At 45.8% G+C, this 25,176-nt stretch overlaps 1 protein-coding gene across 1 annotated transcript; it reads right to left on the bottom strand.

The window, feature by feature from the left end:
- Positions 1-21,159: 21,159 nt before the first annotated feature.
- On the bottom strand, positions 21,160-24,816 carry LOC136620491 (alpha-1,6-mannosyl-glycoprotein 2-beta-N-acetylglucosaminyltransferase-like). Its single transcript, XM_066595287.1, has one exon. It carries the CDS (start codon positions 24,424-24,426, stop codon positions 23,158-23,160), a length of 1,269 nt encoding a protein of 422 aa, XP_066451384.1. The 5' UTR covers positions 24,427-24,816; the 3' UTR covers positions 21,160-23,157.
- Between the last annotated feature and the right edge of the window lie 360 nt (positions 24,817-25,176).

The raw sequence follows: 25,176 nt of genomic DNA, 5'->3' as shown, positions 1-25,176 counted from the left end.
ACCCCGATGCAGGGGTTAAACAAGAACACCGGACAGCGCTTACCTGAATCCCCGCGCTCCGGTGACTTCTTACTTACCTGCTGAAGATGGCCGCCGGGATCTTCTCCCTCCGTGGACCGCAGCTCTTCTGTGCGGTCCATTGCCGATTCCAGCCTCCTGATTGGCTGGAATCGGCACGTGACGGGGCGGAGCTACACGGAGCCCCATTGAGAAAAGAAGAAGACCCGGACTGCGCAAGCGCGTCTAATTTGGCGATTAGACGCTGAAAATTAGACGGCTCCATGGAAACGAGGACGCCAGCAACGGAACAGGTAAGTGAAAAATTTCTGATAACTTCTGTATGGCTCATAATTAATGCACAATGTACATTACAAAGTGCATTAATATGGCCATACAGAAGTGTATAGACCCACTTGCTTTCGCGGGACAACCCCTTTAAGTGCTACCAACACTTTCATCCTATATGTTCCTGGGGGGTAGAATAGAGAAATGAAAGGCGGGGACTGACATTTACAAGGAAGGTTTGTATTCACAAAAGAACATACAAAAGTAGGATGAAAAGTAACAGAGTCTCCTAGATGACAGACACTGAACAGGTATCTGCTGAACCATCCAATCATAATCACATACAGTACAGCATAGGTCCCACAGAATCACCAGGGATACATACCAGGAATAAATATAGTCTATTCACAGACACAATATGGTTCAGAATCACAGAAGGGCGTCATATAATAAGACAGAACGTTTATTAGCTCTAATAAAAAAAAACATATTTGTACTCAAATCCATCCCAAAAGCTAACCTGTAGACAATATAGCGGAGTGACCGTCCTGAAAAGGACAACCCCGCATAGGAACCTAACGCTACCTCACCCTGATTAAAAAGGAGGAGGTATATAATAGCAAGGGTCAGGAAAAATGAGATCTGGTCCAACTAGTGGGTATTTTACAAAAAAAAGTACTATTTCCGTTGTTCGAAGGAGGAGACTGCAAATGACACTTTTTCAGATAAAGATAACTAGACAACATTACTTCATACGCCCAGATAACGAGCTCACGTCCTCTAATGCTGGATGTGAGGAGGATTCAGAATTAATTCAGTACATTTAACCATTCTTATGCAAAACCCAATTAAGCTGCATGTTGAGGTCCAGGTGCTTGTGCAGAGTGTGTGTGTGTGTACACATATACACACACACACACACCCTGTTTCCCCGAAAATAAGACGCGTCTTATATTAATTTTTGCTCCCGAATATGCGCTATGTCTTATTTTCAGAGGGTGTCTTATTTCGCAGCGGCAAATCCGTCTGTGGCCGCTAATCCCTCAATTGGCCAGCTTTGTGGACGAAATTTCTCAGAAATCTGTCACGGCAAAGCTGGGAGAAGCCGGTGTTGTGGTGCGGATTCACCGGCCACAGAAACGGAAAAGCGTGCAGCCAGGTCGCTTCAAGACAAGCAGCTGAGTGCCGTGGGTTTTGAAGCAGCGCTTTCCCGGCGGAAATCTCGCTGTTTATCGCTGTGGCCAAACCGCGACATTTCTGCTGGAAATACGCTCTGTGAGAACCCAGCCTTAAGAATCACACACAGGTTGCCTGACTCACACACAGAGCCATAAAAAAATAAGGGCTGTAAAGTAACGTACCTGTCTGCAGACAGAAGTTCCTGTACCACTTATAAGCAGGGATGGTATTGCAGCTTCCGGCCACCAAGGGGAGCTCATCCCAGCAGACTTGTACAGCAGGAACAGAACATACAGTATGGACTTTTCCAGCCAGCAAGGGGAGCTCACAACAGCACACTCGTACAGCACAGCAGGGACAGGATAACAGCAGACTGTCTGCAGATCTACCTATACATCTGGAGGTAGGAGACAACGGGGATGGCAGCAGGGGACAGGCCTCTTGACTTGCCTGCACACTTTACTATGCCTTACTATCGGGGGGTGCCTTATATTTGGGACTTCTGTAAATTTCAGGGGGTGCCTTATTTTCGGGGAAACACAGTATATATATATAAAACACATCAGTGCTTCTGAGCTGGGGAGTTTTGTGCACATTTTAACATTCTATGGGAATCAGGAGACAAATGTTAAGGTAAATTGAGGTCCTTTTTAAATATTTTTCCAGGGACGCTACGGACGGGGAGGCCCATGTATAAAAACATTAAGCAGTCCTGTAATATAGCAGCATACGGACCGGATGTAAAGCTCGCCGTCCTCGATGTCCCTGAGATGTTTACGTGAATATAACTCCCACAATGCAAAGTCTGATCACACATCACAGTTCAATAAGTTTGGCGATACACTTCCAATGTTCCTCGCAGCCCCCCTCATTTCCGAGCTCTGGGTATTTGATCCTATTGGTTATCGTGTGGACAGTGAATCCTTTGTCACAGGTGACATCGATGACGTTTGTGGCTTCAGAAATTAAATTCAGAAATAAACTAATTCGCTACCTTGAAATCGATTTTTGTTGCTGGCGGACAGATTCTGAGCACGACTCCCACTTCTAATATCGGTTTCTTCTGCAGTGTATGAAATATTCACAGCAAGGGAGCTTCTCCTGGAGCAAGAGTTGCAATTTTCTTCATCTATCAATGAAATACCAAGTACCAATATAAGGTTCCTTATAGAGTTACACAAAAAACAATGCAACTTATTTTGTACATACCTGCATTACACTCCAGAGCTGCACTCCTTATACATCACTGTGTACGTACTTCACTTATCCTGTACTGATCCTGAGTTACATCCTGTATTATACTCCAGAGTTGCACTTACTATTCTGCTGGTGGAGTCACTGTGTACATACATTACTTATCCTGTACTGACCCTGAGTTACATCCTGTATTATTCTCCAGAGCTGCACTCACTATTCTGCTGGTGGAGTCACTGCGTACATACATTACTTATCCTGTACTGACCCTGAGTTACATCCTGTATTATACTCCAGAGCTGCGCTCACTATTCTGCTGGTGGAGTCACTGTGTACATACATTACTTATCCTGTACTGATCCTGAGTTACATCCTTTATTATACTCCAGAGCTGCACTCACTATTCTGCTGGTGGAGTCACTGTTTACATACATTACTTATCCTGTACTGACCCTGAGTTACATCCTGTATTATACTCCAGAGCTGTACTCACTATTCTGCTGGTGGAGTCACTGTGTAAATACATTATTTATTCTGTACTGATCCTGAGTTATATCCTGTATTATACTCCAAGCTGCACTCACTATTCTGCTGGTGGAGTCACTGTGTACATACATTACTTATCCTGTACTGATCCTGAGTTACATCCTGTATTATACTCCAGAGCTGCACTCACTATTTTGCTGGTGGAGTCACTGTGTACATACATTACTTATCCTGTACTGACCCTGAGTTACATCCTGTATTATCCTCCAGAGCTGCACTCACTATTCTGCTGGTGGAGTCACTGTGTACATACATTACTTATCCTGTACTGATCCTGAGTTCCATCCTGTATTATACTCCAGAGCTGCACTCACTATTCTCCTGGTGGAGTCACTGTGTACATACATTACTTATCCTGTACTGATCCTGAGTTACATCCTGTATTATACTTCAGGGCTGCACTCACTATTCTGCTGGTGGAGTCACTGTGTACATACATTACTTATCCTGTACTGATCCTGAGTTACATCCTGTATTATACCCCAGAGCTGCACTCACTATTCTGCTGGTGGAGTCACTGTGTACAAACATTACTTATCCTGTACTGATCCTGAGTTACATCCTGTATTATACTCCAGAGCTGCACTCACTATTTTGCTGGTGGAGTCACTGTGTACATACATTACTTATCCTGTACTGATCCTGAGTTACATCCTGTATTATACCCCAGAGCTGCACTCACTATTCTGCTGGTGGAGTCACTGTGTACATACATTACTTATCCTGTACTGATCCTGAGTTACATCCTGTATTATACTCCAGAGCTGCACTCACTATTTTGCTGGTGGAGTCACTGTGTACATACATTACTTATCCTGTACTGACCCTGAGTTACATCCTGTATTATCCTCCAGAGCTGCACTCACTATTCTGCTGGTGGAGTCACTGTGTACATACATTACTTATCCTATCCTGTACTGATCCTGAGTTACATCCTGTATTATACTGCAGAGCTGCACTCACTATTCTGCTGGTGGAGTCCCTGTTACATACATTACTTATCTGTATTATACTCCAGAGCTGTACTCATTAGAAGCAATGGTCTTCTCCCCATTCCTCCTACAGCTAATACTCAAATTATTCTATTTTCTCCATATTACAGACCTAGTAGAGAGTCGGACAACGACTGCTTTCTGTATATTTAGCTATCCATGCTCGGGTTGCTATGGAGACCGCATGAAAAAAAAGATCCCGGAAGTGCAGAATAGATAAACAACGTGCGTAAAAACACACATGAGAATAGTTTTTCACTGTACAATTTTGCCCTTGCTTGTGTGAATACAGTCGCTCATTCACACGGATATATGTTGGTTTTGGTCTGTGAATACGCAGCATATTCACAAACTGCACCTATTCAAGGCGTGTTTATGTGCGAACCCCCCCCCCCCTCGAAAAAAAAAGCTTGAGATGGGCGATGGATTTTATGCGCAAATACACAGTGAATACGAATGTTTCAAGCACATTTACTGTGTATTTGCGCAGCCCCATCACTTCTATGGCCTATTTCGGTTTGTAATACAGACCAAAAATCGGATGTGCTGCATGAAAACTAGACATTCATGAATAAACCTATTGAGATCAGTGGGTTCTATTCACTCCGTATTCACGCCCGTGTGAATGAGCCCTCAGATGTTTCACCATGTATTTGGGATTGTGTTTAACAACAGACACAAAATAGCAAATCTCTGTCAGTGAGGCCGGCCTCACTTCTGCGTTAGAACCTCCGGCTGGAGGTTCCGTCACAGATACAGCTGAAAACACCTGAAGGAAAAGATCTGCAAGCGGGCAGCTCGGCGTAAACCATTATAGTCCATGGGGCATGTCCGGCGCTGTTCGGTTCTGTCCAGAGACGGATTCGTTCGGCCATGGAGACTCCCCGAACGGAGCAGGAAAGTGGAATCCCCGCTACAGATGTGAAACCACCCTAAAGTCTCCTGATGTTCCCAATCTTTGGTGGGCAGTGGCAGATTCCCAGAGTTACCGGGCACATACCCTGACTGGGGTCTTTATTGCTGCTCCCCACTTTGTCTTCCGTGTCCACCGGCTCCGAACAGTCCATGTCTAGTAACGGAGAAGAAACCAGAGCGTTCATCAGAAGGTCCCACCACACTCTCTGCTCCGAGATGCGTACCTACCGGACTCCTGGCTGCTGACGACGCTCATCATCTCCTGAGTGTTGCATCCTGCAGCCGAAAGGAGACAGCGCACATTGGGTTAAAACGTTTACCAATCCCAGAGTTCTTCATACTTAATAATGGCAAAGCAAAAACTTAAATTGTGCCATGAAACGCATTAGAAGGCTGCGAAGGACAAGACGGGAAAACTTATTTTGCACTTTCAAGGCGGAGCAGCTGCGAGCATTCTGCAGCTGAAGAGTCAAGAGTCAAGAAAAGCAAAAAAGTGGATAATTGACTGAAGCTTCATCACATTTGGGACCGGCTAGGAGAGGCTTCAGCTCATTGAGATAATACTTGGGAGGGTGGAAGGATAAAAACCACTAATGACAAGATAGAGAAGACAAATGAATGGAAACAGCGCCAGAGCGCCCCTTCTGGTACCGTGTTTTCCTGAATAGAAGACCCAGTCTTATATTAATTTTTGCCCAAAAGAGGCACAGGGTCTTATTTTCAGGGGGTGTCTTATACTCACATCGCAGTTGTCATTCGGGTCCCTCTCTCTGGGCTACGGTGCTCATGCAGACTTACATGTAGTCCTCAATGCCAACGGAGAATCTCTTGCTTGTGACAGGGCACCGCCTGAGCCAATAAAAGCCGGCGCTCGATGAACCAATCATAGACATTCAATGAATTGCTGTGATTGGTTCATCGAGCACCGACTCTAATTGGCTCAGGCGGTGCTCATGAACCAACCAGAGCAATCTCTTCCTGGAGGTGGAGTATTTAAGCCCCGTCACCAACAAGAGATACCCAGTCAACATTGAGGACTACATGGAACCCTGCAGGAGTGTGGCAGCCCAGTAGGGTACGGACCCGAATGGCAACTGCCAGGGGAGTATCTTTTTTTTTTTTCATGTAGTGTAGCTAGAGCCTATTTTCGGGGTAGGGCTTAAATTTCAAGCACACCTCCATCCCCCCCCCCCCCCCAAAAAAAAAAAGAAGAAAAAAAAGGGTGGGGCTTATTATTAGGGTAAGTCTTATTTCTGGGGATGCACAGTATTACCATGGAATGCACCCATCCATCTCAAATGGTGTCAGCCTTTTTCAAGGCCTTTTGCTATGGGACCCCCTATCCCACTCTGTTGAGTAGGTAAAACTAGTGGTGTAACTAGGGGGAGCAAGTAGGGCATGTACCTCAGGCGTGGTTAGGATGGAGGGCAGGGGGCACAGGGTTTTAGTTACTTTAAGATGAATGGACAATCTTTAACAGCCGCCTGGCACATACTTATAATTCACCGATATGTAGGTGTGCCGGTCCAACTGCCGCAGCAATTAGCTGTTTTCAGCATCTGAGAGTGATGTCACATAAGGGCATATTCACATGGCCATGATTTTGGGTTGGGTGCCGTCCGTGTATTTCATAGTCTATCAGGTTATGCACATGAGTTATTTTTCACACGGTCCAGGTGAAAATAGTCTCTGCATGTCCTATTCTTGTCTATCTTCATACAAAGTGCACGGTCCACGCAGGTCAGACAGCACATAGATGGGTGTCTGTATGCTGTCCGATGCAGGGTGCACAGAAAATTTTAGGATGCAACTCGCAACAATGTGAATCATGTTAAGGGGGCATATAACGATGGGAGGGCAGGACTGGCAGCCAAACGATGCCTCCTGTGTGTGTATACATATATATATATACACACACATATACATATATACACACACACACACATTTATCTGTGTGCATGTATATTAAAAGGAGGTGTTCCAAAATAGACTTATCACCTATTTATAGGTGTAATCCATGGGGCTCTTACTACTGAGACCCCCACCAATCCTGAGAAATAATAAAGTGGCCATTCAGCATAGTTAAAGAGCCAGACCAGCAAAAACACATTTTTCCATCCCTGCACCCCTCACCAGATCACATTCTGGAGGTTTCCTCTGTATTCCAGCCATTTATCTGAAGTACAGCTGCCTCTCTGATACTTATCAGGCACCATATTGATGGTGAGTTTTTTTGGTTTCACTTTCATATCTACCCCATAATGAATCAGGACAGCATTAGCTAGAGGCTATACCATTTCTGCCTACTGGAGGGACAGTTAAATTATTCACTACCTTCCTAAATAGGCTATTAACCATAATTATACAGTCAGGCTGATGTGATCTCCTATAGTATACCTGTGTGACAGGAGTTGTGTGATTATCAGCAGTAACTGTGATAGGCGTATTTGTGCTCCCTTCTAGATCGTTTCTGTGGTAGGGATCATGCAAAAGCATTACACAGACATTTATTACTTTCAGACAACATAAAGCCAAGTAAATCTGAACTGGGCTATTTGAGGAAAGAGGCCTGGAGTCTTAGAGAGAAAGGAATAACTAACCAAAGTAATACCAGCTGACATATTATATTATGATCTATATATACATATACAGAGTGATAGCTAGATTGTGGGTTAAAAACAAAATCACTGATGTGGCCCTTTAACTTCAGTTCCTGGTGTCTTATAGAGGCCAGGAATCATTTCTCCATAGTGATGTGTGTTCTGTTTAAGTGTTCAAACTCCTTGTGTTACTGTAGGTTTACGCGTTTTCACCATTTGATAAGACCCTTATTGATATCCACATAGCAATTAGAGTATTTGCAGAACTGGGGGTGATGTTTGCTCCCACAGCGGTCCCCATAGTTTACAACATTTTGTAAAAAAAATAAATAAAACTGTGGCAAGAATTGAATTTTTGTTTTGTTATCCTCCACAATTCCCTGATGTGTCTTCGGATCTTTAGGCATCTCAATGGTAATTTCAGCATTCTTTAGTTTAACTAACTGAAGGTCCTATTTACCTCCTGTGTGATCGCTGTACGCTTCTGAGCAATCCATCTCTAGACCTGTATGACAGATGAGCAAAAATACAACATGTGGTTAATAGCATCAGGTCCAACAGCTGGGAGAGTAACGACTGGGTAAGGCAATATAACATACTGGATGGAAGGCTGGCGCATGACTCTTTCGTCTCCTGGGAACTCTCCCCTTCTTCAGAGGATCTAAAGAAAATGGATAAAAACTAGAGATGAGCGTGCGTACTGGCTAAGGCAAACTACTCGAGTGAGTAGTGCCTTATGCGAGTACCTGCCCGCTCGTCTCTAAAGATTCGGGTGCTGGCGGGGAGCGTGGAGCGGTGAGCAACAGGGAAAAGGGGGGGGGGGAGATCTCTCTCTTACTCTCTCCCCTCCACTCCTCCCTGCTCACTCCCGCAACTCACCGCTCCCCCCCCCCCCCCCGAATCTTTTGAGATGAGCGGGCAGGTACTCGCATAAGGCACTACTCGCTCGAGTAGTTTGCCTTAGCGAGTACGCTCGCTCATCTATAATAAAAACCAATAGCTGGCAAGTCGTTAGGGAAAGTAACTGTTGATGGAGCGGTGCACAATAATGCTGTGTGTTACCGCAGCTCTACTCGTTGCTGGATGATGTTCTAATTAAACAAACTGGATCACAAAAGAGACTCTGCGACGCGTTCTTGTAGTTACTTTACGGGGTTTTTCCTCGTCCCTAAATAAAGCATAATCGCTCTATAATGATGAGTTCTACAGCTTTCTAATAGATTTCATGCTTCAGTTGCTCAACCTTTTCAGGAGATTTGCTTGCTGCCAATAAATGAGTTAACGGTTACCATTCAGAGACACTAATCCTGTATATATAAATTCTACTCTCAGCTGGGAAGTGGATAGTTAGTATCCAGTGTAGATAATGACCTATGAGATAAACATCCTGGACGACAGACTGATACATTGTAGCAAACTAGCACAGAGATTTGTCCAGCATCTGCTGAGCTCACAGAGCATTGTCTACACTGATACAATTGTATCCACTCAGCTGAAAGCAGGACCGGTTATGTATTGCAGGGTCTTCATTCATTCCCAACATGCACTTTTCTTGAAAATGTTAAGGAATTCAATCATAAAATATATAGGTTGAAGAACTTTTCATATATGTAGTGATCCCGGCCTACATGACCTCTGACTACACAATCTCAGACTACCTGACCTTATCTACACGATCCCTGAATACATGACCTCTGGACTATATGTCTTCTGACCCGTCCAGTTTCTTACTACATGATCTTGGACTTCCTGACCTTTAACTATACGATCTCTGACTACAACCTACAACCCATATGATTTCTAACTACGTAATGTCTATTTGACCTCTAATTACAGAATCTCTGACTACACAATCGCTAACTGTATAACTTCTTAGTACATGATAATAGACTACATGACCTCTGACTACATGATCCCTGACTATATAGTCAGTGATTATGTGACCTCTAACTTTATAATCTTTGACTAGATGATCCCCGACTACAATGATCTTTGACTGACCCCTATGAATTCTGACTATCTGAATTCTAATTACATAATCCCTGACTACATGATCTCCAGGTATATGATTTCTGGCTACATTACCTCTAACAACATACTCTCCGATTATATGATCTGACTACTTGATCTTTATTTACATAATCTTAGAAGATCTGACCTCTGACTACATGATCCCTGATTACATCATTGCTAACTACATGATCACTGACCGCATAATCTTTCATATGATCTCCAACTACATGATTCCCAATTACATGACCTCTAACTACATGATCACTGACTTCTACCACTCGTATCTTATATCTTGCACTCAGGAGGCTGAAAATTGTGAAATGAAGGGAATTTTCTAATTTTTTCAGGGGTTTCTAATTGTCCTGAATGGTAGGGATCAGCGGCTTCAGACCCAGTGCAAATAGTGTGAGAAAAGAGCCCAGGAGTCATGTCCTAAGATCTCAGCCGTTTTCTTCTCTCCCTGGCAGATTTATGTCCCTTTATGTCTACAATCCCAATTCCCAAAAAGTTGGGACACACTATATAAAATGTAAAGAAAAAAAAAAAAAAGAATACAATAATTTAGAAAATTCATCTAACCATATATTATTTACAGTCCAGTAGAACATTGAACACATCAGAAGTTTAAGGCCTCCTCATGTCCACGGCAAAATAACATTTAAAATCTGCAGCGTTTCTCCCGCACGCGTGATCCGCGCCCCATAGGGATGCATTGGACACCCGCAGGTAGTTAAATACCTGCGGATGTCATTTTCCCCTGAGGCGTGGATTGCGTGTGCGGGAAAACACCCGCAGCATGTCCGCGGGAAAGGAGGGACCCGCTGCGGGATTCTGCATAGAGAATCCGCGGCAGGCCTGATTTTCTCCGTGGACATGAGGCCTGAAGGGAGATATTTTTCCATTTCATCTTTTACAAAAGTAACTCATTTAGAAATTGAGGGCAGCAACACATCTCGCAAAAGTTCAGGAAAGGGTAACAAAAGGATGGAAAAGTAAGGGATACTAATGAAAAATAGTTGGAGGGTCAAGGTTCTACTAAGTCACATGACTGTGTAAATGTTAGAGAGGTAGAGTTTCTCAGAAGCAAAGATGATCAGAGGAGATGGATCATCCATTTTATCAGCCCACAGTTCAAAAGCCTGCATCTCTGATGGTATGGGTGGCATTCGTGCCTATGGTATGGGAAGCTTACACATCCTGAAAGGCACTATCAATAGTATATAGAGGTTGCAGAACAATATGTGCTCCATTCATCTCTTTCAGGGACAGCCTTTTATATTACAGCAAGACAATGCTAAACTATTTACTGTATCCATCACAACAGCATGGCTTCACAGAAGAAGAGTCCGGGGTGAACCGGCCGCCTACAGTCCAGACCTTCCACCAATAGAAAACATCAATTTCTAAATGAGTTCCTGTCTCCCTCCCCCCTCTGATGTGTTCTGTGTTCTCCTGTGGGTAATATATGGTTAGATGAGATTTCCAAATCATTGCGTTCTTTTGCTTTACATTTATTTACATGTTGCACAGCATCCCAACTTTTTTGGAATTGGGGTTGGACTTTGCTATTGTTTTTGTACGAGAGAGCAGCCGCTTATGGAAACAGACAGAATAAAGAGATCGCCAGTTTGGGTCTACAAGCGCTTATTTTTCTTATAATCTGGATGCAAAGAACTAAAAGTCTTCTGGACAAGAAAGGGTTAAACAGGAAGAGAGGTTTTGCTAAAAGCATATAGAATCAAGTTTCTATATGTGTAAGTGTGTGAACCAGGATGTGAAAGTGACATCTGGACAGAAGCTCTGAAACGCGTCTCAGCTCATGGCACGGCGGGGCCGGATCTGCATTTCTCTCTCCCAGTTCTTTTCTCTGTAAACAGGAAAGACGGCAAACTTCTTGGCGCCATTTTCAAATCCACAAGCGCTGCAGGTCACACGTAGCCGATGACGACTTTCATTTTACCACTTACCTTCTGTTGTGTTGCGCCAGAAATTCCAGCGTCTTTTACAGGCGAGAGAAGGGAATTTGGCTGGAGGTGCATTACTGCGCTCGTATCCCAGCGTCTATACCTAACTTGCAGTTACTTTCATTTTTGGGAAGATTTGTCTTCCAGTTTCCAGGAAGTCAAAACAATGCAGGCATGGACCGGGCACAGAGTAGCGATGTTAACCCTTTTTCTCCAGGTGCAGTTATTTTACAGCCAAATCACAGACAGGTTTGCAGGCAAATTCAAATTGCACCCAACTTGCTTTGCAGTTTATGAAGACAAAGTCACATGTGACTTGTGACCAACAGTTTGGGATTTTTTTTTTTTTGCAACTGTCATGTTGCGATCACTAGAACAATATGGGAAGGGAAGTAAAAGGTCAGGTAAATATACATAATTAAATTAATACATTTGAGAACCTTGCTATTAGAAGGGGAAAGAAAGAACAAAGACAGACAAAAAAAAATTCAGAAGGAAAGTAGAGGAGCAAGAGACCCCGATCACAAACTAACATGTTTTTACACAAATGCCCAGAGCATGGGAAACAAACAAGGAGAATTGGAGCTCCCTAATACAGGAAGAGACATATGATGTCATAGGCATCATGGAAACTTGGTGGGATGATACACATGATTGGAGTACAAGGCTTGAAGGATACAACTTACTTATAAGAAACTGACCTAATAAAGGGGAGGAGGTGTTACATTGTATGTTAGGAAAACATTCATCTCCACAGAGATTCAAGCTTCAGAGAATGGGTGTTCATGGGTAATAAATAATACAAGAAGAGAAGAACAGAAAGGATAACATTGTAGGCATTTACTGTAGGCCGCCTGGACAAGCAGAAGATATGGATGAACTCTTTCTACATCAGATGGCCAAGCTCTCAAAAAAGCACAACATAGTGATCATGGGAGATTTTACCGATCCAGACATTTGTTGGGAATCCCTCTCAGGTAAAAGTAATGGATCCAACAGATTCTTATCCGCTCTTGCTGACAACTTTATTTTCCAAAAGGTCAAAGAGAAAACAAGGGGATCTGCTATCTTGGACCTAATTCTTACCAACAGGGAGGAATGGTAAGAGTGGCTGGGACCTTAGGAGGCACTGATCATGCGATCCTTAGAGAAGGAAGACCTAAAAAGACTCAAAGGTTGAGGTTAGATTTCGAAAGGCAGATTTTAATGGAATCAGAAAAAGGGTAGGAAGAATCCAATGGCTGGATGCTCTTAAGGACAGAAATGTCCAAGAAGGTTGGGATGTATTGCAAAATGAGAATCTCAAAGCACAATCGTTAACCATCTCTAAAAGAAGAAATAATGTGAAGCATTTAAAGAGACCAAAAAAATAGGGTTATCAAATGGAAAGAAGGGGGGGGGGGGGGGGGATATCTAAAGAAGAATATAATGCGGTCTGCAGAAACTGTAGGGCAAGTTTCAGAATAGCTAAAGGTAAGAATAGGTTTGCAAGAGAGCCCAAAAGCAATAAAAAAGGATTTGGGGGTGTATGTCAAAAGCAAAAAAAGTCAAAGATGCTATAGGATGTTTACAAGATGAAAACAGTGAATTGGTCCAAAAGGCTGATCCTTTGAATTCCTATTTTGTATCTGTTTTCTCTCAGTAAATAGATGTAACATCACAGCTGATCTTCCCTGTGCTATTGGGGGAATAAAAGAATGCAGGCTATCTATAAGCAGAGAGATAGTGAGGGAACACTTAACTAACCTAAGTGAATTCAAGTTTCCAGGTACAGATGAATTACATCCTAGAGTACTGAATAAAGCAGCAGAGGCAACTGCTGAACCACTCGCCATAATCTTTGAAAATTCACAGTGAACATGAGAAGTCTCAGAAGATTAGAAAAGGCCAAATGTTGTCCCTATCTTCAAGAAAGGGAAGAAGGTGGATCCAGGAAACTACAGGCCTGTGAGCCTGACTTCTATACTGGGAAAGATTTTTGAACAAATTAGTAAACAGCATGTATGCAAGTACTTGGATGAAAATGGAGTAATTAACCAGAGTCAGCATGGGTTTGTAACAAACAAGTCATGCCAGATGAATCTAATTTTCTTCTATGACAGAATCACCGACTGGGTGTACCAGGGAAATGCGGTGGATATAGTATATCTTGACTTTAGTAAAGCATTTAACAAAGTATCTCATAGCATACCTATTGAGAAAATGACCAAATGTGGGATTGACAAGGCAAATGTTAGGTGTATTCACAACTGCCTGAGTGATTGTACTAAAAGAGTGGTCATAAATGGCTGCACCTCCAAGTGGAAGAATGTACCAAGTGGGGAACTACAAGGCTCTGTCCTAGGCCCAGTGTTGTTCAACATTTTTATAAATGATCTGGAGGAGGCAAATGAGGAGAAACTGATCAAATTTGCTGATGACACAAAGCTAGGGATAGCTAACAGAAGAGAGAGTAAAGATCTAGACAAGCTTGAACAGTGACGGCGACTAACAGACTGACATGTAACAGGGAGAAATGCAAAGTCCTACATCTGGGCAAGAAAAATTAAAAAAAGCACATACAGAATGGGAGGAATTGGGCTAAGCAGCAGCACATGTGAAAAAGACTTAGGTATACTAATAGATCATAGACTGAACATGAGTCAATAGTGTGATGCAGCAGCCAAAAAGGCAAACACAATTCTGTGATGTATTAAGAGAAGCATAGAGTCTAGATCACGTGAGAAGGAAATCTTTTAATAAAGTATATTTGGTCATATTAAGGTCTCAGCCCAATATGAATTATATTTTCAGAATCAGGCGGCCCAGCTGAATAAAACGCACCCACGCACTGTTTAGTATGGGCTGCTGAGCACCCTCAAACTGCGTATTACCATACCCGGTTATAATTTATAGGTCACAATATCAATAAATAGATAAAATCATGACCAGAAATATGACGGGCATATATTCCCGATGGGAGGACCTCATGCGAAGATATGGCCGAAATGGGGAATTATGGGTTTACACAAGTGTATATGCCTTTACCACACCCTTCTTTGAATGATCTCAGAGGGGGCGGGGGGAGGTGTGTTCCGGGAAAATGTTAAAACTAAGGGTGTCAGAGAGACCCAGGGCCAGACCACGGAGTATGCTGTTGCTTATAGACTGTCCTATTTGTTTCTAGGAACTCCGCCAATCAGACACTTGGGTCATGTATCCCAAATCTGGTATCTTTCTTTTAGGTTATTCCTATTTATTTTTACTGTTTTGTTGTGTATACCTATATACTCTTATACTCCCGTGTAACAACTTCTTTTGTATATCCTTGGTATATATATCTGCACTGTTGGTCTTTTTCTAGAATAAACCTACAATTTATTAGTCAGCCTTGTCTGTTTTAAAACGAATGATAACTCCGAAGATTGTGTTCATAATTCATAAGTCTGGGTTCAAGTTTACCTGTAACAAGCTGGTGGCAACAGCGTGCGTATTGTGCGCCGCATTGTAGAGCAATGGAGTGCGTTAGAATGGATCAGGTGGCGATTTGAGCTTTCACTTCGCAAGCTGGGTACAAATCAGCCTGTATTCTACCGACTCCAGGCTTGCAATCCCGCTAGAGTGATCGATCGCAGCTCGGCCATGACAAATTGGTAGCAGTGAGGCACCGTAATAGTGGATCTGGGAGTAATCGAGGACAGAGGCGGGATCGGTTGGGATTCCCCCTCTCCCTGTCCATGACAGTCTTCAAATCATGTCCTATGAGGAACGGTTAAAGGATCTGGGAATGTTTAGCTTGCAAAAAAGAAGGCTGAGAGGAGACTTAATAGCTGTCTACAAATATCTGAGGGGCTGTCACACTGCAGAGGGATCAGCCCTATTTTCATCTGCACAAGGAAAGCCTAGAAGCAATGGGATGAAACTGAAAGGGAGGAGACACAGATTAGATATTAGACAGGGAGGGTGATCAATGAGTGGAACAGGTTACCACGGGAGGTGATGAGTTCTCCTTCAATGCAAGTGTTCAAAAGCTGGGATGATTTAGTGAATCCTGCACTGAGCAGGGGGTCGGACTCGATGACCCTGGAGGTCCCTTCCAACTCTACCAATATAGGATTCTAGGTTCCTACTCTAGGTCATATTGCTGTGCTGCTGCAGCCAATGGCTCTTCTCATCCTCCTCATCCATTGGCCACGGCTCCTTACATCCTGCATCTGCTCTGCATGGCAAGAACAGCATTGCCTCTGTCACTGTCAGTACTCCACATAGGATGCATGCACAAGGCCGACCAGGCAATTAAAGGGGTTTTCTGACATTTTTTTTCTATTAGTGGCAGTTGGAGGAGGAGTTGCGTATAAAACAAGAACTCACCTACCACTGCACATTGCTCCCTGCTCACACTCCTATGTTTACATCAGCCAATGGGAGGGCGGCAGGTAGGTCATCGGTGACATCCTGTAAACCTTCATCGGGGCTTCCATATTAGAAGCCCATGTGCCAGGTTTACAGGATGTCATCCACTCTATTGGCCAGATGTTGCAGCGCCTGACTGCTGAACCGGCGCTCTGGCACTGTGGGGAGTAGATTTTCTTTATATAGTTTTAGGCAAGGGAAGCCCCAAACTGTATTTAGAAAAACTCAGAAAACCCATTTAAAAGGCCCTGTGCGCACCCAGCCAATCCGGATAATCCTTTGCTTACTTAAAGGGGTTGCACCACAATTGCAAGTTATTTTGTGTCCACAGGATGGGGAATAACTTGCTAATTGCTAGGGGTCTCACCACTGAGACCCCCACCGATATTAAGAACTGGGTTCCCAAGAATTCCGCCTGTCCTGATCCCAGCCTGTGTTATCGGCTATGACTCTGCCTGTCCCTCCGGTACTGCGCTACGGTGCTTCTGACCTGTCCGTGGTGGCTACCACTACACCGAGGCTACTCTTAGGGTAACGGCCTGGAGGCCCCTGCAAATAAGACCAGATTCCACTTGGAGAGGTGAAAGGGTGAAAACCAAGGGACCCCGGGGTCCGGCCTTAGTGACACAGCAGGTCCACCTTTATGAGTACACTTGGCATCCTGCAACACGGCGCACGGATCATTACGGGACTAGCTGATGAAGAGCGCAGATGTCATTAAAGGGTTAACATGAAGAAAAATTGAATACTCCCCTGTCTCATGTCTAGGGCTGCAGCCCCGATGCCTGCCACACGGAACCCGGAAGCAGCAGTGGTCGGTCACATGCCATACGTTGTGCACATAACCACTGAGCCACTAACAGATTTCTTCCACATCGGCTGAAGACCGTTAAAAAAAACCCCAAAAAAACCCACCATATATGCATGTTGCGTGATGCGGTTTCTATCGTTTCAGTTTCGCAGACGGATCTCGCGTGAATACACCCTGGTGATGTAGCGTTTACATAGACAACGCTTTCCCGCATGAGCAGCTACTCATGATCACTTACCCCATCCTAGGGTCACCCATCGGCAGTCTGCTCCCGCCTACTGAGCACGCACACATCAGGCGCACCATGTTCTGCGCGCTCCGCTCCGGCTCCAGCCTGATCTTCACCTTTACTTCTGCTCTAGCCATTTCTGCAGCCAGGAAGCACTATGGCGGTTAGTCAGAAGTAACTGTCATGCATGCACCTGCCAAGCAGCGCCAGGCGGGACCGATGTGGGGGTCTACTGTGCAGCTCCCTGCCAACATTACCGACCCTTGTTGACCCTTTTTGGTTTTTTTAACCTGCGTACATTTTTTACAAGAGTTAACATTTTTCCGGTATCTTTAAGGCGGGGCTGACGTCTCATCCTGAGGGCGCACTAACACAGGCGTATTACGCGGCGCTAAAAGCTCATTGATTTCTATTGGGCCCCTCCCACCTGCATTTTTCTGTTTCGAGCATGAGAAGAAAAAAAAAAAAAACGGTCCATTTTAGTGCATGATATACACCAATATATAATATCCATAGGCAGCAAATACGACTGTACGTGTGTATGTGCTGTGGACTGCGCACTTTACATGCATGAAGAACACACAGGGCATACACGCCCGTGCGAGTGGGCCCTAATACTCGTACACTGTGGTATGCCTGGGGCCTTACCTAGGACTCTGGCTACCACGGTTACCCATCGATATCCAATGATTGCATTTGCAGGGGGTCAATGGGGACAGAGGGAGCAGCCTCCCTCTGTCTAACCACCTAGATGCCGTGGTCACTACTGACTGCGGCATCCAGGAAGTTTAATGACAGGGATCAGAGTTTACTCTGATCCTGGCCGTTACAGCAAGAGCAACACAAGGCTCTTGCAGTGATCACGCGGGCACAAGAGCCATGATATAAAGGTCCATCGTAGAGGCTTAAGACAGTCCAGTGCATAAAGTTCATTTACATCATGGAGGCTAAACGGGTCAAAAAAAAAAAAAAAAGAACTAAATAAGTGGCACCTTAATGTTCCAGGCTTCATAGAAAATCTGCGGTGGCAAGCTGTGTGCCACCCAGGAGTCTCCCCTCCTACCACGGACAGTTCGCTGACCCCTGCCTACTTGTATTTGCCCCACTTGCTGCTGTTTCTTGGGCCCACCTCCAACATGGAACCACTTCGTAATTTTTTCCAGAGCCACTTTGGGTTTCCAGTCCGCCCCTGAGGAAGCCCCCTAGTAAGACATTTGTAACCAACGTCCTGGAATATACTAGCCATTGAAGACGGCTGAGCGCACTCTAGGCTTCTATCTACGGGGCCAATAAGGTGCAGCTGAGGGCCAAGTCCCACTTTGTCAGGGAAGGTGGCTTATAGTCAGGGTTAGGGGAAATTAGTAGACAAAGAGCAACATATGGGACCCGAAGCAATGCAGGTCGGCTCAAAGGGGGTGAAGAGTATGATTAACTCTTTCAGGACCAGAGATTTTTTATTTTTGTCCTCCGCACCTTCCAAAAGCCATAACTTTTTATTTTTTTAGTAGGGAGAAAAAAAAATTGCAATTGCACCATTTTTTTTCTGGGGGGGGGGGGGGGGTTATAAGAGTTTAGCTTATAAAGCATTCACAGTGCAGTAAAAAGAAATGCAATGAACTTTGTTCTGTAAATCCACAGTGATAAATTTACATAGTTTAAATGTTTTCCTACTTAAAGAGTATCTAAAAATTTCTCTCCATCACAATGTTCTGAGACCCGTAACTTTTTAATTTTTTTTTGCCAATCATGCTGTGCCAGGGTTCGCTTTTTTCCAGGGGTGAGCTGTAGTTTTATTTAGTACCATTTGGTGAAACATGTGTCTTTTTGATCATTTTTTTAATCTAATCCAGGAGGTAGAAAGATCAGCTTCATCACCAGCACGGAAAGGAGGGATCATCCTCATTATTTGAGCCATTTTCCCTGGATAGGACTGAAATATGTAAAGAAATGTAATACAGTAAATTGACCACAGGGTGGTGCCAGAACACCACAAGTTTACCATGTACTGTACTAGTTTAGCTGCCCAGGCCAATCTGCAGAACTATGGCGCCATCTACTGCTCATAGGGCTGCTTTGCATGTACTAATACCTAAAATTAAAGGGCTTCTCCAGGACTTGGCAATTTTTTTCCTTAAATGATGGCTGATCCTAAAGGTCATCAATAGAAAAACAAATCTCAAAGTCCCAGAGAACCCCTTTAAGACTGCAAAAGAGCTGCCGGCCCTTTAATAATAATAATCACACTGCATTATAATTTATGACCGGTAGATAATCTGGGGCTACTTACCATGTGATCAGGAGAGTCGATGTACAAGCATAAGACTTCCTGTTTGATCAGGGTGTCAGCACGGGGCCCTGGGCCCCAAACTGCTGGAGTGTAACCAGTTGAGTGCCAGGGATCCTGATGCACGTGCAAAATCTGTACTCTGGGGGCACTACAGAGCTGTTTTTTCCTGAACAGAATGCCAGAACTTCAGTGAATACTGACAGTAGAGCAGGAAATAACTCTGCGTTACACTAAGGCCTCATGTCCACGGGGAAAATCAAATCTGCTCCGGATTTGTAACGCGGATTTGGGCCGCGGATGCAGTGCGGATGAGCTTAAAATAGTATTTTATTGCATGCGGATGACACGCGGATGCGTTTTTTTTCACGCGTGTATGCACGCGGATGGCATTTTTGCATCTGCGCGTGAAAAAAAATGCAAGGCCACTGAAAAAGAAGCCAAACTTGTAATCCGCATGCAGATTTCACGCACCCAAATAAATGGCATTTAACACCCGCAGCGGATTTCCCGCACCCCATAGAGATCAATGGGGCCATCCGGAGCGTGATCCGCACCTAAATGGAGCATGTCCATTTTTTTTCATGCTCCATGATTTTTCTAATTCACATTTATTGACCATCCGCGGGTATTTAGCTACCCGCGGGTGGTCAATGCATTCCTATGGGGCGCGGATCCGCGCGCGGGTGATCCGCTGCGGATTTTAATTATTATTTTCCCCGTGGACATGAGGCCTTAAGCTAACTGCAGATGGGGGACCGCAAAACTCGGCTTGGTAATGCATTCAGCAATGTGCGTTTTACCCGCAAGAATGCCTCGCATCGCTTCTTTGACATTCCCATCTGCCCCGGCTGCACGTGCCCTTACAGTTATTTTCTGTGTTGTCCCTCATATAGCAAGAACCCATAGCTGCCTCGTTTGTGAATGTAATGCTAGAACAGTGGAGACTGACACACAGGCAGATAGATATACTATTCAGGGTTTGTGAAAAGCTGGGTGACCATCCGTAATACGTTATATCTGTTAGGGCCCTTTCACACAATGGAATTTTCCATGTGAATTCCGTCTCTAAAACCCGCGTCAAAGTCCACGTTTTATGGTGCGTTTTTTTGGCGCCGATCTGCACGCGAGTTCAGCCCTCTCAATAGGCAAAATCCGAATGCGAGGTTCTGATGCGGAAACCTACAGAAACGCATCCGATTTCTGCCTGTGGATTTTGCCCATCGATGGGTTAAATCCACGTGACGATCCACGCCAAAGAACGTAGCACAAAGCCGCGATTTTAGTGGCGGAATTCCCGTACTTGAGCGAGGCGCGGGCGCTTTGTCCCTCTGCGCTCCCTGTACATATTAACCACCTGAGCACTCAGATCGCGCCGGATGCCCAACTGACACGTAGAGAGGAAGTGACAGGATTTGCATATAGAGGAACATCTGTGGAGACCTGCGCCTCCGCCGGGTGACATATGCCGATCCCCATGGCTGCCCTCAAGACTCCGCCCACTATCTTCAATGCCAGGGGAGTTTACTAAGCAGAAACACCCGACAGACATTGCTCCAAAAAAGTCTCAAACACGCTGAGCGCCAAGTTTAGGCTTTTTAAGAAACTTTTTGCAACTTTGATAGTTTTGAAAAGTGATATAAAATGCATCTAATTAACGGGCTGCGCCATTTTCTATGAGCGCGGTACCAGATCGCCGAGGGCAAGAACAGCGCCAAACCAAGCGAGATTAAAAAATACGCACACACAGAAGCGTCATCCGAGTATTAAACTTTATGTTTCCTTCAATCACGATATATTAACTATAACGCAGAACATTAGGATTCGGCACGGATGCAACGGAGGCGCGAGGTGCACAGCGCCTCCTACCTCAGCGGCCGCAGCGGATGGCAATATTCGGTATATGCAGTCGTTATTCAGTATCCGTAAGCACCACAGATCTGATTGAGGCGTGAGGCACCGAATACTTGATACCTCCATGGTGTCACTACTTCCCACTACCCAGCTGGGTGACATTTGGTATGATATGCAGCATCAATAAGCACCCCCGATGTGACTGAGGCATGAGGTACTAGCAAATAATACCAGTCCTTCCATCACTATGGGCATAGCTGGCAGGAATGAGGCACGAGGTATGAGGCACGGAGGAACATCATGGCTATTCAGGGTCACCAGCAACTGGTGAATGATCAGGATTTGGTATTATGACTTTATGTTGCCTGCCGCCTCAATAGGCACCACCAAGATGACTGAGGCACCTAGTACCTCATGCCTCCGTGGATCACTAGCACCTGTTATAATAGTCCACATATAACATACAGCTTTTATAACAGATTATGTCTGAAGAACAGTCACCGGTTTTGGTGCGCCAGGAAATATTCAGTCTGTTGCCTCAATAGGCGCCACGAACAAGATCGAGGCATGAGGCACATGATGCCTCAGTGGTATCACAATGGCTAATGATCAGTCAGCATTTGGTATATGTAGTTACTGTGAAACCTTACAAAACAATAGGCCCCACTGACATAATTGAGGCACGAGGTACAGAGTGTGTAACGCCTCGATGGGGTCACTAGTTCTTACAACACAGACAGCAATATGGCAGGCAAGATTTGGCATGTACGGTACATATGCAGCATCAATAAGCACCACATTGGAGGCATGAGGCACCGGCAAATTGTATTTGTCTGGGCAGTTATCATGATTGAGGCATGAGGCACCAAGTAACCGAGTCTATACAGCGTCACCAGATAATGGAAAATGATCAGCAATGGTACGGACCACTGGCAGGACCGAGGCATGGGGCACACGGTACCTTATGCCTCAATGGTAGCACAGGCACCTGGTGTAGAACTTCAGCCCATCCCCCCAATGGGTACAGCCGGAGGCACAAGACACAGTGCCCAATGCCTCCACAGAGTCAGCATTTGGTATATAAAGTTACTATTGAACCCGACGTATCAATAGGCACCACCAACATGAATGAGGCACGAGGCACAGGATACCTCAACGGTGATCGCAGCATCCCATAAACAGTTTAGATTTGGTCTGTGCAGTATAGGAGCCACAGATACTACTGAGGCATGAGGCACAGCGTGCCATATCCCTCAGCAGTGCTGCCAGCTAACACTTGGCATATGCAGGGTGAGGCGTCACCTCCACCTACCCATCAGTCAACGTTAATGCCATTTTCTCCACCCGTACACGAGGTAGGAATGCTGATGGAGCAGCGGGTACTGCAGCTAATGAACTTTGTCACATAACCAAGGACAAACAAGCGGATTAATGCCCGCTCATTAATGCCCAAAAGTGGCACCAGATGGGAAAAGAAAAAAAAAGAATCACAGTCAATGTAACGGAACTGCCAACATGCCCTGACAGCAGCGGGCAGAGATATGAAGCAGAGACTGGCACAGTTCCTGACTCTTGACTCAGTCCTGGCATCAGATAAAGTGGGCATGCCACTCTTTGGACGGGCACTGCGCTGTAACAACCCAACGAGGTCGGAGTCATTAGAATTTACAATGGTCTCATTTCTTCTTCTTTACCCAAAAAAGAACCGATATGGCGGCTCCGGGCGTCGTCAATAAGGCACTTGGCATAATAAGCAGCAACGCAGGGAGCGCGCTCTTCCTTGGCACGGGGTGCCCCCCGCAGGGAAGCGGTTCCACAAGCAATTCCTGAGTAATTGGAGGTTTGGCGTTTTTTGGTCACTGCCAGGAATGGAGGCGAAGAAACGTCGGCATTGGCACTTTAGAGCCTGGCAAAAGCCTGGCACAGAGTGTGGTCCCTAATGTCTCCCCAGCCGCCGTTCTTCATGGGCGGTGGGTTGCGCACTTCCTGTTGCCGACTGGCGATGCTGATGGTCTTTGGGAAGAGTTGGCCGCTCAGTTCCCGCACTTTGGTCCGCAAATCCTGGGAGGCGGCATCGATGTTGGAGCAGGGTCCTGAGCGCCCGCATACGCCATCTCCCTCAGCTTTGGCAGGGAGCGTCAACACGCGTGGCAGGCGGGCAGCAAGCACCTTGAGTGGGTGTGCCAGGCAGGCGGCAGAGATGTGCTGCAAGCTCCAGTCCCAGTTATAGTCGTCGTAGGTGCAGAACTCCCCCAGGCAGCCCATCAGCTGGTAGTAAGTCTCTCTAGAGATGGCAATGGCGGCACGGTGCCGCGGAGCTACAAAGCCACTTAGTTCCATGTGCTGCGGGTCAGGTGATTGCTCCGGGGTACTGATGCCACCCAGGCTTAGCATGTGGCAGCTTTCCTCTTGACATCGTTTCTGCATGAGTCTGAGGACATGGAACCAGTCAGGGAGCAGGTAGCTGCCCTCCTCCAGGAAGAGGATGTGCCCACTGTGCCCGCTCACTTCCCGCACCCTCTCCCATAGGAAGTGCAGCTTCCACCACCAGTGGTGCTTGTCTTGGGTGAAGTCAGCCTCTCGGTAGTGCCCGTGGCTGTCTGGGTATTTGGCATTGGTGCACCCTTTCAGAAGGGCAGCCTCCTTGGGCATGTCCCGCGGGCAGTCAGCTGGGTCGCTGCCAGGGAACTCATCTGTAAAGAAGCTCAGACTGTACGGGAAGTAGACTGGCAGCACTTGGCAAAAGTCTATGGCTTTCATGGCCTCGGTGGCCTCCGGGCACGGCTGCGCCATGCTCAGCACCAGCAGTAGGCGGCTGGTGGCACCAGGTCCGGCGCTCTGCAGAGATTCAGCCAGCAACCGCAGCCGGGACCCGCTGCCCGATCCCCCCCGGACCTGCACCGCCACCACCAGCTCCGGGCGACCGGGAAACACTTCTGCGTTGATGAGTGGCTGCTGGAAGTTGTTGCGGTAAGCTGCCAGTCTCATCTGGAGCGGAGAGCCCTGCGGCAGCCGGAAGCCAGAGGGGTCCTTCTTGTCGGTGGGCAGCAAGTCTGTGGGCGATGGGTCAGCCGGACTGGAAGATGAGAGCAGCAGCCAGGTGCAGAATGCCAACCCCAGGAGCACCAGCAGGGCGGCGATCTTTTTCTTGTGCAGTGTCAGCCGCATGGTGATGTACGGAGCCCAACTGTACTACTTCACCCGACCCCTCATCACCCACAACTAATCCCTCTGTGCCCTACACACCCCACGATATGCCCCTGTGCCCTATGTACCACCCACTATATACCCCCTGTGCCCGATGTACCACCCACTATATACCCCCTGTGCCCGATGTACCACCCACTATATACCCCGTGCCCTATGTACTACCCACTATATACCCCCGTGCCCTATGTACCTCCAACACTTTACCCACTGTGCCCTATGCACCACCCACTATATACCCCCTGTGCCCTATATACTCCCTACACTATATCCTCTATGCCCTATATACTCCCCACTATATACCCCCTTGTGCCCTATATACTCCCCACTATATACCCCCTTGTGCCCTATATACTCCCCACTATATACCCCCTGTGACCTATATACTCCCACTATATACCCCGTGCTGTATATACTCCCTACTATACACCCCCTATGCCCTATATACTCCCCACTATATACCCCCTTGTGCCCTATATACTCCCCACTATATACCCCCTGTGCCCTATATATTCCCCACTATATACCCCCTGTGCCCTATATACCTCTCTACACACCCCACTATATGCCCCTGTCCACTATATACCCCCTGTGCTGTATATACTCCCTACTATATACTCCCCACTATATACCCCCTGTGCCCTATATACCCTCTGCACCCCGCTCACTACCTCTCCGGTGACACTATCTCTCCCGCCGGTGCGGTGTCTC

This window comes from Eleutherodactylus coqui, chromosome 3, assembly GCF_035609145.1.
Source record: "Eleutherodactylus coqui strain aEleCoq1 chromosome 3, aEleCoq1.hap1, whole genome shotgun sequence".
Taxonomy (NCBI): Eukaryota; Metazoa; Chordata; class Amphibia; order Anura; family Eleutherodactylidae; genus Eleutherodactylus; species Eleutherodactylus coqui.
The sequence above is the reverse complement of the archived record's forward strand: the minus strand, read 5'-3'. Positions and strand labels throughout refer to the sequence as shown.